Source organism: Malaclemys terrapin, chromosome 1, assembly GCF_027887155.1.
Source record: "Malaclemys terrapin pileata isolate rMalTer1 chromosome 1, rMalTer1.hap1, whole genome shotgun sequence".
Taxonomy (NCBI): Eukaryota; Metazoa; Chordata; order Testudines; family Emydidae; genus Malaclemys; species Malaclemys terrapin.
The window spans coordinates 95,499,730-95,515,784 of record NC_071505.1 but is presented as its reverse complement, the minus strand read 5'-3'; the positions used below and the strand labels follow the sequence as shown (position 1 = coordinate 95,515,784).

General features: G+C 46.2%; 1 protein-coding gene across 3 annotated transcripts; it reads left to right on the top strand.

Annotated features, from left to right (window-relative positions):
• Positions 1-2,819: 2,819 nt before the first annotated feature.
• Positions 2,820-14,626, top strand: RASD2 (RASD family member 2). Of its 3 annotated transcripts, none has more exons than XM_054016267.1 (4): positions 2,820-2,895; positions 3,591-4,041; positions 9,017-9,296; positions 12,288-14,626. In XM_054016267.1, the coding sequence occupies exons 3-4, from the start codon at positions 9,026-9,028 to the stop codon at positions 12,815-12,817; spliced, it is 801 nt and encodes a 266-aa protein (XP_053872242.1). In that variant the 5' UTR covers positions 2,820-2,895; positions 3,591-4,041; positions 9,017-9,025; the 3' UTR covers positions 12,818-14,626. The 3 variants fall into 3 exon arrangements, with proteins under 3 accessions (XP_053872242.1, XP_053872243.1, XP_053872241.1); XM_054016268.1 differs by lacking the exon at positions 2,820-2,895 and adding an exon at positions 3,302-3,318; XM_054016266.1 differs by lacking the exon at positions 2,820-2,895 and having other exon boundaries at positions 3,363-4,041.
• The last annotated feature ends 1,429 nt before the right edge of the window (positions 14,627-16,055 follow it).

Genomic DNA, 16,055 nt, shown 5'->3' with positions numbered 1-16,055 from the left:
CCTTACTTGGGTGTCCTGCCATGGGAAGTGTATGGGCTAGTCATAGGAGTTCATGAGACAAGAAATTTGGGGATACTTTTATTCTCCACGTGCTTTTGCTTCACCTTTAGTCAGAGTATCTCCTCCATTGATGGAAAGGGCTCAGATCGAAAGGTCCCTGTTCAGGCGCCACGTATGAAGGACTAGGCCTACCTTATAGTGCCCTCTTCCAGCTGGACCCAGGCTGGTGCCTGCAGAGCTAGCTCCCTCCCTGGGGGAATCCTGCATGGGGCTTCTCGCAGAATCCAGGTAGAGTAGTTTCCACGCCCACTAATTGCTGTGGGTTTTATTTCAAGCCTTCTTAATGAAAACAAGATCAAAGTTTCACAGCCTTTCCCCACAAAGCCCGTACAGATTAAGTCTCTCCCCCGCCCCCCAAGTCTGTCCCTCACTCTATGAGTTCATCAACCAAAAGTTCCTGGCTCTTACCTCAGAGCCCTTTGTGCTAACTGGATTTTCCCCAGTCTCCCCTCTGTTTCTTGGAGCTGTACATCCTAGCCTTTGACAAGTATCAATGCCCACTCTCCCATTTCCTACTCCTCCTTTTATGAGGACCAGCCAATTAAGTTGCTGTCTTTTTCCCAGGTGCAGTGGGTGGGACTAATTAGACAGCCAGCCAACTGCAGGCCTCTGAGCTAGGGTTGCCAGGCATCCGGTTTTCAACTGGAACACCTGGTCGAAAAGGGACCCTGGCGGCTCCGATCAACATTGCTGACTGGGCTATTAAAAGTCCGGTCGGTGGCACAGCAGGGCTAAGACAGGCTCCCTGCCTGTCCTGGCTCCACACAGCTCCCAGAAGCGGCCAGTAAGTCCCTCTGTGACCCCTATGCGCAGGGGCATCCAGGGAGGTTCCGCACACTGCCCCTGCCCCGAGCACCAGTTCCACAGATCCCATTGGCCGGGAACTGTGACCAATGGGAGCTGTGGAGGTGGTGCCTGCAGGCGGGGGCAGAGCACAGAGCCACCTGGCCATAGCTCCACCTAGGAGCCTCAGGGACGTGCTGAGGTAAGTGCCACCCAGAGCCTGCACCCCCTCCCACACCCTGCCTCAGCCCTGAGTCCCCTCCTAGACCCAAACGCCTTCCCAGAGCCTGCACCCCTCCTGCACCCTCTCCAGCACTCCAGTCCTGAGCCCCCTCCTGTACTCTGAACCACTTGGACCCAGCCTGGAGCCCCCTCTTACACCCCAAACCCCTCATCCCTGGCCCCACCCCAGAGTCCGCACCCCCAGCCATAGCCCTCGCATCCCCCGCACCTCAACCGTCCCTCAGCCTGGTGAAAGTGAGCAAGGGTGGGGGAGAGTGAGCGAAGGAGGGAGTAGGGCTGGAGTGAGCAGGGGCAGGGCCTTGGAGAAGGGGCGGGGCAGGGGGAAGGGAAAGGGTGTTCAGTTTTCTGCAATCAGAAAATTGGCAATCCTACTCTCACCCCAGACAAGGAGGTTAGGTAGGGAGCTGAACTGATGCACTGATTTATCCCTCATTATTGTATGGTACCATCATTGCCTAGGGAGGTTGTGGAATCTCCATCATTGGAGATTTTTAAGAGCAGGTTAGACAAACACCTGTCAGGAATGGTTTAGAAAATACATATTCTGCTGTGAGTACCAGGGACTGGACTGACCTCTCGATGTCCCTTCCAGTCCTATGAGTCTATGATTCTATCATACAGGAGTTACAAGGGATGGCTGAGAACCCAAGCCCCGGGGCTGGAGCCCAAGTACCTGACACAGAGCAGCTACATTACTCCTGGGGGAATTCTGTGCTACTGCACATACACAGAATGTATGTTCCCTGCAGATTTCTTTGCTTCCCCGCAGAAAAATGACTTTCTGATGGGGAAGCAAAGGGAAGCCACAAGAACAGTCATGCAGCCCTTCCCAGCAGTATGTTTCGGGTTCCCAGGGCAGCCAGCAGAGAGGCAAATCACTGTGGGGCAGGAGGCAGGACTGGGGAAGACCCAGCTAGTGGCTCCTACCCTGCGCTGGGCTCAGCTGCTAGTCCCGGCTGGGATGGGGAGGACAAGACTTCCTCTTCCCCTGCACGGCATCCGGGGCCAGGTCAGACCTACCCCCAGATTTCTCCATCTGGATCCCGCAGTGAGCCCCCCACACTCAGACTCCCCCCCCCACTGCTGAGCCCCAACCACCTTCACCTGGACCCCCTGCAGAGTCCCATTACCATTGCACCCACACACACACACCCCCAACAAGCCCCTGTGCATCCAGATCCCCTCTGCACCCGGATCCCCTACTGAACCGCCTGCACCCAGATTGCCCCACACAGAACCCTCTCAACCCACACCTGGATCCCCCCACATTAAGCCACTCCACACTTAGATCCTCCCTTGTTGAGCCTGCCTACCCACACAGAAGGGCAGGGCCCCAGGGTGTTTCTGGGGCAGGCCGGGTCCTTGTGCTGTGTCAGGGTTGGGTGCAGTCTCACGGCTGAGTCTGTGTCCTGGGAGGGAACTGCATAGTGATCTCCCACCTCTGTGCAGCCAGTGCCCTTTGCTCTCCAATGATAAAATTTGCAGAATTTTGCAGAATTTAAAAATATTGTGCACAGAATTTTTAATATTTTGGTGCACAATTTTACATTTTTTTGGCACAGAATGCCCTCAGGAATACTACATGCACATTCAAGAGTGGGTGGGTGGGTGTGACCAGCAGTCCTCTTCCTAGGAAGTGATTAATCATTCATAGAGCTAAGGGGTGTGGCAAAGGAGGGAGGTGGTTACAAACCAGGGCTGGCAGCAGCAGTAGTGCTGATACGCAGTCTATGGAGAAAGTGGTCTTGTTGCAGTAAGAAGAGGTCAGGAATCCAACTATGAGAAAGCAGGCTGGACCACAGCTTTTAGGTGGGAAATTAGCACTGTCTCTGGATTGATCCAGATCAAAATGAAGTTGCAAGCCACTTATCATTTGTAATCTGATTTTTAGTTCTAGATCAAAACCAACGAGCATTCCTAACAACTGCAAAGTGTCTTCGGGCAGGGGATGCTATATCTCAAAAGAATCATAGAAATTAGGAAACAGAGGTGGGAGATCATGAGTTTTCAGAGCGTAAAATGTACTAGGAGTAGCAAGTCTCTCTCACACATGATCACAAACATACACACGTCTCTTGTGGAAAGGAAAAGAATTTGCAATCTGGAAAGTGAAAGAAGTTTGTGTTTAAAAAAAAAAAAAAAAAAAGACCTTCAATAAACATAAGATCCCACCCCCTTAGCAACTCTTCTTCCACTGTCTCTGACTTCAAGGGAGGAGTGAGCCAATTATCTGTGAGTTCTGCAGAAGGAAAACCTGCAACTTACCAGCTGCTGGGGGAGAGAGACAGCGAGAGAGGCAGGGAGGAAGAATCAATAGACAAATTCTAAAATTTAAAGAAAAAGCAAAGCATTTTTAAACAAATCTTAGATGAGGGGGGAAATCTTTTATCTGACAGGATTTTTTGCAGTGCAAGTGTGAGGGTGTACTTTCAAACCTGCTATCATAAGAAACTCCCAGGCCCCCCTCTTAACCCCTAATTTGCTTCCCCCTCTTTATTTCACAGGGTCTACCTAGAAGCACCATGGGTCAGCTGAATGCACACACTAGCCTTGACAGCTAGGTGTTGCACCAGAGGCCACTTCCACCCACATGAGTCTACGAATTACAAGTTGCAAGAAAAGCAAGTGTGAGTGGGAGACCTAGTGAACTGAGAGTACCAGGAGAAGAGCAAACCTCTTCAGAGGGGAGAAAGAACAGGAGTACTTCTGGTACAGAGAGTCTACTTTGGACCATGTCAATCTTCTGACCCAATAAAGATCACCCATGGGGAACCAGCCCCTGGAGCGCTCTGGTCTTTCCCAGTCCAGTTAGGGTCCAAAGTGGTGGAGAAGAGCCCAGCCCAGTGACTTGGGATCCAGAAAAAAGCAGCGGCAGCAGCAGCCTCTGATTAAAACCATCAAGACAGCTTCATCCACGACACTAGGATTCAGGACTTCTCCTCCCAACAAGGAAAGGTAAGAGAGAGCAACTGAACCTGGAATTAAAGCAATAAGGGAGAACAGCACCCTACCGAAATAATATCAGTGTGCATGAAAATGAAAATACTCCAGGATTTTCTAATCAATGACAGGTCTGTACTACACTGTTTGGTTTGCTTCTGCCTATGTCTCTTTTAGCCAGATGCAATACATCTCTTAGGACTAGTATATAGAGAGAAATATTGTAACTGGTGACTGTAAACAGTGGCACCTCAGAATGTTTTTATGTATGTTCAGTGGTAGAGAGCATAATGCATGCAGTAATATGCAGAATCTGGGTATTGAAAGCTAGTATGGAAAAGCTCCAGGCAGCAGGTTTTCTATCTTCATTATGTTTTTCTGTAACTGGTGCATAGGATCAGACTTTTCACCACCTCACTGGAATTTAAGCATGATCTTTTCAGTGCATGCATGGATTTGCAAAGGCAGGTGCATGGTAATGTAGTCTTAAATTTGCAAAAACAGCAGTGTCTAATGATTAGAGCAAGGGTCTGGAGTCAGGAGACTTTGGTTTTAATGCTTACTTTGTCACTGGCTCACGGTGTGACTTTAGACAAGTCACTTTATCTCTCTGTGCCCTGGTTTCACAGAAATAGGGATAGTTTTAAATAGACCTACCTTTTGTGAAACATTTTAAAATCATTGGACAGAAGGTGCTCTAAAAGTGCAAAATTGTATAAATCAGGTGTTTTGTTACCTTAAAGTCAGTGCCTGAAGCTAAAGATACAGCAGGGAACAAATCTATTTTTAAACCTTTAATAAACTTGAAGGAAGAGTCATAGATTCCAATCAGCTGGTGGTGTTTGTTTGTCCTCTTCTGATTGATTTTTACTTTATTTCGTAAATAACTGTGTGGTCTCTTTCTGTTTCCTCTTTACTGCCTTTAATCTTTCCCATGTATGGCTCCCTGCGCCCCGCAGGGGGCTTGAACTTGGTCTCTTTCTCCGAGTAAGAGAGGAGAAAGGTTTGAGTCAGAGAGAAGCTGTGGTGATGTGAAGAGCGTGAAAGACAAACGAAGGTTCCAGGTTATGCCGCACCCTGTAAGTCAGGTGCTCAGCGGAGGCAATTAAATGAATAGCAGCTACAGGAATTAGAAGTGCTGAAAGAATCTATTTACTGTGCACTAGACCAAAGGCAGGCTGCAAAGCATGGGAGAGCCCTTAAAGGGATAATCTGACAAACAGAACCAACCTCTCAAGGGCACCATAGGGTGACATTTTAAATGAATACTGGATGTGCTGGGGGAGATCTGCTTCCAGCTGTCACTTCCCCTAACCTCTCCTGTGCACAAAGACCCCTCAGTCGAAGCCTCAGAAACTGACCACATGGGTGTGTGTATGAGCACACACAATAAGGTTTTGCCCTGCTCAGGATGGCAGGCAGTGTAGCCTAGTGACTGGAATTTGGGGCACTCTGAGAGTCAGGAGATTTGGGTTCTGTTCCCCACTCTGCTACTGACTTTGGTCAAGTCACTGAGTCTCTCTGTGCCTCGTTCTCTTCCCCTCAGTGAAATGGGGATGATAATACTTTTCTCTCAGGAGTACACTGAAGGAGAAATTAACAAAAAGTGCTTTGAAATCTCTGGATTGAAGGTGCTGTGGAGATGCAAAGGGGGTATTGATTTATTGTATTTGTCATGGCCTGTGCGTCTTTGAGAGGAAGGAGAAAAGTTGGAGCTGCCCCAGCTTGAGTGTATAGAAATTAGAGAAGGCCCATATGTTTTAGGATTGCTCCCAACTGTGCACTCTCCCATGCTTCGTCAAGCTTGTTAATTGGCCCAAGCCATAAGGCTCCCACCAGGACCCAAGAGAGACTGTTCTGCAGACTCTCAGCCCTGATTGTTAGGATGAATATGAGAGAAAAATTCCTAAAAGTCCTGTGCTAGGCAAGACGGACAGAAAGTAGATTATTTTTCTTTTCAATGGAGGAATGTATGCTGTCCTATTTCGAGAGAGAAGGGACAGAGAGTTGTAGGGGGCGTGTTATCAGTAAAGTGACGTGGCACATCCAGAGCAGCGTGAAAAGCCTGCACGTGTAAAATGAAACTGACAACATGTGTATGCTCCCAACCAGACCCAAAACTAAAATAATACTCTTCTTCCCCGGTTCAGTTGTTTGCTTCTTGTTCTCAGCATGTTCTGAAAGACCAAGATCAGGGTTTATATGGGGTCATTATGGGCTTGGGGCCAGCTTTTCAGCTGTACGTCATGCACAATGGGGGCCAGATATTTCAGTGCTCAGACCCCAACAAAGAGCTTTGCTGAAAATCTGGCCCTATGTTCTCACATTTCCTCCGGTGCTCAGCTGAGGAGCGTCTGTTTCATCCCCATCCCCCTAGAACCTCTGTGATGGGCCACCTCTCAGGGCCGCTTTATATTATGATCCATTAAATTTGGATAGTCACCTACTTTGACCACTTTTTAAAGCTATTAGCCAAAATGAGTATTTCCTCCACACACTCAAATATAGAAAGAGATGATGCACACGTGCAGCTTGGCATGTCTGTATGATAGATGCAGAATTCTCCTCCCACCCATTGAGATGAGACCCTCTCCTGCTTGCTTTCTTGATGGACTGTGTAGCTGTGATTTGCTGCTAGTTCACGCAGTTGCCTCTCGGTCAATATTTATTTATTTATTAGTTTATATTACGGTAGCACCCCGAGGCTGCAGTGAGGATCAGGGGCCTGTCATTCTGGGCGCTGTACCAAACACGTCAGATAGCACCGATAGAGTCCCGTATTTGAAGAACGCTACCGTATTCTAACAGTATTCACCCCAGCCGCTGCAGCAGCACAGCGACAAGATACTGGGCCAAATCCTCAGATGGTGTAAATCAGCATCGCTCCACTGAAGTTAGTGCAGCTACACCAGTGTACACTGGCTGAGGATTTGGCCCTATGTATAGCAGTGGACCATTATGGCAGGATAATGTCAATCTTTTTTATAAGGATTGTCTGGCAAAACTGATTCTGCTTTTTAAAATACCCCACCTTACTAAACAAAGCTCAGAGAGCACAATGGGGAAAAAAAACCACTTCTGCCTGATCCCAAAACAGCTCAATCCCTATCCATTTGGTGCATAGACCCTAGAACCTGCACATCCTAGTGTACAAAGGAGAGTACAGGGGGCAGTGAACACCACTGGATGTCGGTGTTTCTGAGGAAAATTGGTGACTTTGCACTGAGAAGGTACAACCTGTTCCAAATTAGACACAGAGTCCAGTACAAACATAGGGCCGGATCTTGCCAGCCTAGCCTGGCGCAGCGCTCACATCAACAGACTTGGACCCATGCTACATTTGCACAATATTATGTCCTGATTTTAATGCCTGACTGTAATTTAGGCTGTAATCCCCTTTGAGTGTAATCTAGATTATAATTTGCCTTTGGGGCAAGCGCTTCATTTTCTTTCATGCTTCTTAGAGAGCTGAGAATGCTGTCAATGCTCAGTAAATAACAATAATAATGAGTACTAATGTTCTGCTATTGCCTTAAACCACAGCACAAAGCCAGTAGAGATGCTGGCTCGGACTTCTTACAGGCTTCTTTATATACAAAGAATATTTCGTTACTTCTGCTCGGTACTTAACACATGTAAAATATTTTAAGTGATTTTCTTGGCATAAAGGCTTGGGAGATGAAATTCACATGGGGAAAGGATAGGAATCCAGATCTGTACCCAGAAATAATCTCTCAGTGTGTGTATATATAAATACTCAAAACCTATCATTCAGTAAACAACACCTACATTTAATAAACAGCACAGTGGGAACTTGATATTTCTTTCATAAGCTCCTAGTAACCAAAATAAACTGTCCAAATGTGTCTGCTATGCTATGACAGCTAGTTTTCCACAGTGTGCTTGTATTTTTCTTTTCTGTGCACAACATATTTGATCTGAAAGATGAAAAATGTCTGTGGAATCCATGTTTTTCTATCAAGATTTCCTATATCTTTGTGCTGTGTCAAAATGTAATCTCCGGGGTCTGTAGACTCACTTTAATATTCATCTTGCTCTCTGGTTATATCAGAAAGCTGTCCTCTTCCCCACAGCCCCTCATTTCTCTCTAGTTCTCTCAATACAGCCAAGGACTGGCAGAACCGAAGACTAACATGTGTATGTAAAGAGTGACACATCCATGAAAAACAAAACTAGCATTTCTGCAGCTCCATCCACTACCAGCCATCTTGCTGCAAAGCAGCAGTATTTGAAATGCTAACCGTTTGGGGGTGAGGAGCTCTGGCATAAGAGATTTGTTGGATAAAAATCTGGTGTCAAAATTTGAAAAAGAACATTTGGGGCCCAAGTATTTGAAGCTAGTGTCTGATGATGCAATTCTGTGCCTGCAATTACCTGTACCAGCACTTTAGGTCACTTGGACTCTAAGTATCTGATTCATCCTAGAAAGCAGGTACTGTGAGCAGCTCCCATTTAAACACCTAAAGGGAGTGTCTAGATCTTAATGGGAGCTGCTCAGTGCTTCTGGAAACCTGGCTGCTTCGTTTAGGTGTCTAAATGAGAACTGCGCTCTTTTGAAAATCAGGCCCCAAATATCTAAGTGACTTAAACTATGGGCACGAAACTGGAGTCATGGCTAAAGCCAAGCTGATAAATTAGCCCTCAATGTTTAAACAAAATTGCAAATTGTAGTTCAAAACTTTATGTGCAAATATAAATTTCTTCATTTTGATGTGACTTAAAAAAGAAAATTCTCCTTAAACCAGGCTAAAAAATGAGGCAGGTTCCCCCATGAAATTTCCCTATCAAGATTTCCTATATCTGCTAAGCAGACCTGCTAACCAGAACCAAACGCTCTATCTTACATCATGGAGCAATCCACAGTGCTCTTTGAGTTTGTTGTAAGAAAACATAGGGGTCTCTTCACTCCAGCCTCACTCTTCTTTCCTTTCTCTCCACCCCTGGCCTGCTTTTATTTTGACCCTTTCAGCACCAAGCAATGATGAAGACTGTGTCCAGTGGGAACTGCACCCTGAGCGTGCCAGCCAAGAACTCCTACCGCATGGTGGTGCTGGGAGCCTCCAGGGTGGGCAAGAGCTCCATCGTCTCACGCTTTCTCACTGGCCGCTTTGAGGACCAGTACACTCCCACCATTGAGGATTTTCACCGCAAGGTCTACAACATCCGGGGAGACATGTACCAGTTGGACATCCTGGACACATCTGGGAATCACCCTTTCCCTGCAATGAGGAGGCTTTCTATACTGACAGGTGAGAGGGGTGGGGTGTGAGAAAGAAAGGGGTGTCCTACTGAGGGATGGTGGGTCAAGGATCCCAACTGTACATTTCTACTTGAGAATAATAACCTGGACACAACTCTTTCCTAACAGAGCACTAGTTTATATGGTGAATGAAGAAAAAATGGGAGCTAGATAGAGGGAATGATGGGTAATGGGATGGAACTTGTTATAAAGATGCATCTTTTCCCCAGTGACATTCCCTGACTGGAGTACCCCAGATGTCATCAGGGGATACATCACTCATCCAGGAATCAACTTGGAGACGTTCTAAAATTTGAGTTGCTTTGCCTAATTTATTCTCCTCCCATCAACCCCTGCGTATAACACATACAACTTGTGTTTTTAACGGCGATGACAAGTGAATGGTAAAATCAAAATCTCACAGGTATAAAGAATGCCAGGAGAAAGAGGAAGTTTGTCACCACCATGCACAAGCAATGTAATACAAATGTAAAATATACTCTGAGGGGTTAAAAATGACTTGACAAGGTTTTTTAAAAATAATTTAAACTGGTTCCCTGCTTTTGGACAATTAAAAATTCCAGTGGAATGCATCTCCCTAAAGTCACTCCCTCCACTCTTATTATTTCTTCCTTCTCCTATAGTCACCCAGAATGAGGTAAACCACATATTAGAAGAGAGGTGGCCTCATATTGAAAGTGTTGATTAGCGAGGAGTTTCTGTTGTTTTCAGTGGATGCTTCTGTGCATGCATCACTTCTGAAAATTAGACTGTGGGTGTATACATGGCTGAGTATACAACCAAAGTTCATAGCCACCTGGGTTCAGTCCTACTTGCCCTACTATTTATCCAATGACACCCTAAGTCTATATTAAGTAGCGCTAGATACCAGGATCTGGATCCTACATGAAACAGGTGCCAAACTCCAGGATGTGGATTGGGATAACCTTGGGTCCATGAAAGATCTTTCTCGGTTCCATGTAAACTGCACTTAACAGGTTGTTGGTTTGCTTTAGCTTGTATTTGTACAAGAAAGATTCTGAGTCCCAGTACTGTAAGTAATACCAGAGGACATATGTCATTTGCACTTTCTTTTGTACTCTGTTTCTCTTGAGCAAGTGAAATGGTAGCAGAACACTGGATTCTTGGAGGCTCCAACTCATTTCTCAGATGCTCTGAAACCTGGCTTGTGGGTCTTGAGGTCAAATGCTGCTCCTGTTCTTATATATTGAAAGGGTTGAGGCATCGTGGCTACCATTTTCTGTTCTTAGGAGTTGCTACACAGGTGGTGTTTTTCAGGGGAAATGATCTAGAGAAGGGTGGGGGGGAGGAGTGAGTGACCCAGAAGAATTAAGTCAGAAGATTATTGGAAAAACATGGTGCAAATGGGCAACATCAATAAGTCAAATGCAGTCTAGGATAAGACAACAGGTTGTGACTGAGGAAATACTTTGACCATAAGACATTTCTACAGCTGTGGGAACAAGGGGGAAGATGACTCAGAAAGTGACCGGGAACTGGTGACCTTAGAGAGTGTATAGCAGGGGTCGGCAACGTTCAGCACGCGGCTCACCAGGGTAAGCACCCTAGCGGGCCGGGCCAGTTTATTTACCTGCTGATGTGGCAGGTTCGGCTGATTGCAGCCCCCACTCGCCGCGGTTTGCCGTCCCGGGCCAATGGGGGTGGCGGGAAGCCGCAGCCAGCACATCCCTTGGCCCGCGCCGCTTCCCGACGTTCCCATTGGCCCGGGACGGTGAACCGCGGCAAGTGGGGGCCACGATTGGCCGAACCTGCCGCGTCAGAAGGTAAATAAACTGGCCCAGCCCGCTAGGGTGCTTACCCTGGCAAGCCGCATGCCGAACGTTGCCGACTTAGATATTGGCATAGAAAGTCCGCTTATTAAGTTTGCGGATGATACCAAACTGGGAGGGATTGCAACTGCTTTGGAGGACAGGGTCATAATTCAAAATGATCTGGACAAATTGGAGAAATGGTCTGAGTTAAACAGGATGAAGTTTAACAAAGACAAATGCAAAGTGCTCCACTTAGGAAGGAACAATCAGTTTCACACATACAGAATGGGAAGAGACTGTCTAGGAAGGAGTACGGCAGAAAGGGATCTAGGGGTTATAGTGGACCACAAGCTAAATATGAGTCAACAGTGTGATGCTGTTGCAAAAAAAGCAAACATGATCCTGGGATGTATTAACAGGTGTGTTGTGAGCAAGACACGAGAAGTCATTCTTCCGCTCTACTCTGCTCTGGTTAGGCCTCAGCTGGAGTATTGTGTCCAGTTCTGGGCGCCATATTTTAAAAAAGATGTGGAGAAATTGGAGAGGGTCCAGAGAAGAGCAACAAGAATGATTAAAGGTCTTGAGAACATGACCTATGAAGGAAGGCTGAAAGAATTGGGTTTGTTTAGTTTGGAAAAGAGAAGACTGAGAGGGGACATGATAGCAGTTTTCAGGTATCTAAAAGGGTGTCATAAGGAGGAGGGAGAGAACTTGTTCACCTTAGCCTCTAAGGATAGAACCAGAAGCAATGGGTTTAAACTGCAGCAAGGGAGGTCTAGGTTGGACATTAGGAAAAAGTTCCTAACTGTCAGGGTGGTTAAACACTGGGAGAAATTGCCTAGGGAGGTTGTGGAATCTCCATCTCTGGAGATATTTAAGAGTAGGTTAGATAAATGTCTATCAGGGATGGTCTAGACAGTATTTGGTCCTGCCATGCGGGCAGGGGACTGGACTCGATGACCTCTCGAGGTCCCTTCCAGTCCTAGAATCTATGAATCTATGACCCCTGGTGTATAGGATCGAAGGAGAAACAAGCAAAGAGGAAGAATGATGGGTGGATGGGGGAACAAAATCCACTATGTTTTAAATAGAGAGAGTCAAGATAGGTGAGGTAATATCTTTTATTGGACCGACTTCTTTGGTGGAAGGGAAGCAGACTGCTCTGAGGTGGATTCTAATGAACAAGTCCTCTTTCTTTTTAATTGCAGGAGATGTTTTCATCCTGGTGTTCAGTTTGGACAACAGAGAATCCTTTGATGAGGTCAAGAGGATCCAAAAGCAGATCCTTGAAGTCAAATCCTGTCTGAAGAACAAGACCAAAGAGGCAGCTGACCTCCCCATGATGATCTGTGGCAACAAAAATGATCATAGTGAAATCTACCGCAAGGTGCGCTCAGAGGAAGCAGAGAAGCTTGTCTCCAGCGATGAGAACTGTGCTTACTTTGAAATCTCAGCCAAGAAGAACACGAACGTGGATGAGATGTTCTATGTCCTCTTCAGCATGGCCAAGCTACCTCACGAGATGAGCCCTGCCCTTCACAGGAAAATCTCTGTCCAGTATGGCGACGCCTTCCACCAAAAATCCTTCAGGATGCGCCGGGTCAAAGAGATGGATGCCTATGGCATGGTCTCCCCCTTCGCTCGCCGACCCAGTGTCAACAGTGACCTGAAATACATCAAATCCAAAGTTCTCAGGGAAGGCCAGGCAAGGGAGAGGGAGAAATGCACTATCCAGTGAAGGGGTATCCGCCATTTTGAGTGAAGTCATTGTGTTGGTGCAGTGCCTTAAAGAAAACGGTTTGAGAACGGGTTCATAGTACCCACCTGATGGAGGATGCCCACCATGACCGTAAGCATGGCTCTTCCTCAGACCTCCACAGCATCGCTAATGTAAATAGTAAACTTCCAAGCTACCCTTGTAAACAGTTGAGGAAATCAGAGGTCTGAAAGGTGACTGGCTTCTTCATTTCTTAATTAAGTTCCTTTTCGTTCTTCTCCTGTCTGAAGAACTTGGACTTGTAAAGAAGGATTTGCCTCTTGCCCACCCAGGGAATAGGCCAGTAACACACAAAAGGCATTGGGTCTGTGTAAATAACAGTAACCCATTATTCATCTGCTGAGAAAAACAAATGTCTTTTTTCAAGCATACTTTAAAAATGCTCCAGTTTACCCATCTTCATTCAACGGATAATTGTATTAACCCAGGCTCTTCAGATTGAGGGTGGACTCTATACATGGGTGTGCAATTCTGACTGGCCACTTAGATGACCTCTAGTTTGCTGTATCTTAGAAAGTCTGGGAGTGATGAAATTTTGCTGTACCGGTGGCAATTTCTAACAGCCATTGACGTAAACGTCACTTTTGTATTATAGCTTTAATCTTGTTTTTGTTTTGTTTTTTCAAGTGAAACCAGATGGCAATTGTGTATTTGAAATGAAAACCGTGTCTCTGTTCTAGAATTGCCAAGTATTTTCAGTTTTAAGGTTACATAATATGTACAATAATTGAAAGTGAAATTGTTGTACTGTAAAGCCAACACATCTGACTGCTAGCTATCCTCATGTGTGATTGTGTCTGAAAACAAGCACAAATCTGTTACAGGTACTCTGAATACTTCATTATAAATACTAACTCTGCCCACCTCTCTATCAGAGCAATGGTTCCTTCCTCCTGTCTTTGACAAGAGATTAACCCGATTTGAATTTTGGCTTGAACTATTATAGAAAGAGGTTTGGACCTTCCTCTGGAATTCAGGGATGACAGGACATGGGGAGTTGATTTGGAACCAACTCTGCTTGGAACCATCCCTTCATTCCAGAGTTCTCCTTATTACTGATGGGGTTTGCCCCTGAACAGAGGATGGGCATAGGCGCGACTAAAGTCCCTGAGAGCATAATCCTTGTGCTAACTCTCTGCACAGGGTGAATTTTGCCACTGTGATTAATTTGGGGTTGAGTCACTCTTTCCCATTCCTCCCTTGCCCTGGTCCCTGGCTGCTATCTCCCTGCCTTTTCTATTTCAGCGTCTCTTGCTTGGTGTGCTGGGGCCCTGTGTGCACTCAGAGAGCCAGATGTATTCCCTCAGATATGAGCATGCCACTCCCATTGATTTAAATGGGAGATGGGCATACATAGCTGTGGGCAGAATCTGGTTCTAAAATTGTAAGTAACAACAGTGCATATATTCTTCCCATGAGTGTGTTTTACACAACTCATACCAGCCCTGGCATATTCCACCCCGCCCCATCCCTCACATACTGCCCCTGTATGTATCCATCTCGCTGTGTCCTGGCTGGAGCTGTGGGCTGAATCCTAGTTCGTTCTGTAACTTGACAGGTGACAAAGAATGACGGATATTTGCTAGAAATAGCTTCTGAGAGACCCAATCCCGTCTCCACTTGTCCGTCATTCCATCCTCGCCTTGTATCGCTCACAGGTAAAACGCACAAGTGTTTGATTCCTGGTGCCATGGCAACACCCTATATTATCAAGTCTCTCTCACTCTCTATAAATATGTATACTGTTTATGATTAAACCTGATTTATTTATTAGCAGTGTCCTGCCTGATTTTACTTTTAGCAGGAGTAATTAGGAAGGCTGTAGGGTTTTTATGTAAGGCGTCAGGGGATTTTGAACAGGGGGCTTCAGTTGAGGCTTTAGAAAAGGATTCTAGTTCCCAATGGGAGCATAAGTTTCAAGGGATTTTCATAGCCCTTTCAGACTTCATGTTTGATATTGACCTGCTTGGAACAGAACATTTTATTTTCTCCAGAAGGATCCCACTATGTACATCCATCCCTGACACAGCTCTGAGGATGCCACACATTTTTGGCAGTTCCTGAGAAGGGGTTGGGTTGTTTGGGTCACACACCGTGATGCTATGCTACTAGCACAAATGAAAGGGGGCACATATCTCCTTCCGAGCACAGGCAGCTAGCTATGCTCCCCACAGTGCAGGGAGACAGCCACTCTCTCCCTCCTCTCATGGACTGAAAACACTGTCCACGCCTGCTTGGATTAGATGTGGTCTCTGTGAAGGAAAATTGTCTTATGCATCCACTCTGACCTACCATTAGAACTGTGCAAATAACTGATGTTTTTGTTCTGAAAAATCAAACAAAAAATTAATCAGAATTTACAGCAAATTGGAAAAAAAATGGAAATTTCATTTCTGGTCAAATGAAATGTTTCACAACCTGAAACAAAATGTCAGGTTGATTTTATTTATTTTTGGGGGGGGAGAGTGTATTTTTAGCCTTTTGTTTTGTAAGCAGGGTCTGAATGAACTCTGTCCTGACGTGAACACACCTACTCTGCGTAGGTATCTAGCAGACAGGAGTTGTGTAGTGCCAAGTGATCAGCTTTGGCTGGTGTTGGTTACAAATCACTTTAGTATATTGAATGCAGGGGATAGAGAAATGTTATCTTCATTGTATGACTAAAGGGGAGCAGAATTGTGCTGAGCTTGTCCATCCTCAGCTGAAAGGAACTCGCTAAGCCAGGGGCTCAAATGACAGACCCCTGTGAAAGTAAGAGGGATGGGGACAGGTGTCCCAGCCAGGAGGTGTGGCCGGTCCCTAACGGTCCCCAGTCTGGTTTAACCTGTTCCTCTCCACAGTTCAAAGGTAGAGCTAAATAGGCTTCATTGGGAACCTTTTGTTATGTAAAAGTGCTCAAATGAGAGCTGAAATCACTTTGGGGGTGGGGGCAGTGTTTCTGTCCAGCCTGCAGTCACTAAGAGACTGATACGCAGCTGTCACAGCAGAGAGGCAGGTGGCAGCAGAAGGTGACTGATGGCCAGTGAGCAGCTGGTGAGGTACTGAGCAGAACGAGTGACTGGTGAGGGAAGAAGTGGCTGGCAAAGCAGCCAGGCAGCAAGGAACCACGGCTGGCAGGGCGGCCAGCTAGAGCAAGTGCTCAGATGACAGAGCAAGTGCTCAGATGACAGAGCAAGTGCTCAGATGACAGAGCAAGCAA

Coding starts and splice junctions, on each gene's coding strand:
- RASD2 (XM_054016267.1), top strand. CDS start 9,026: ATGATGAAGACTGTGTCCAGTGGGAACTGCACCCTGAGCGTGCCAGCC. Junction 9,297..12,287: donor GAGGCTTTCTATACTGACAG/GTGAGAGGGGTG, acceptor TTTTAATTGCAG/GAGATGTTTTCATCCTGGTG.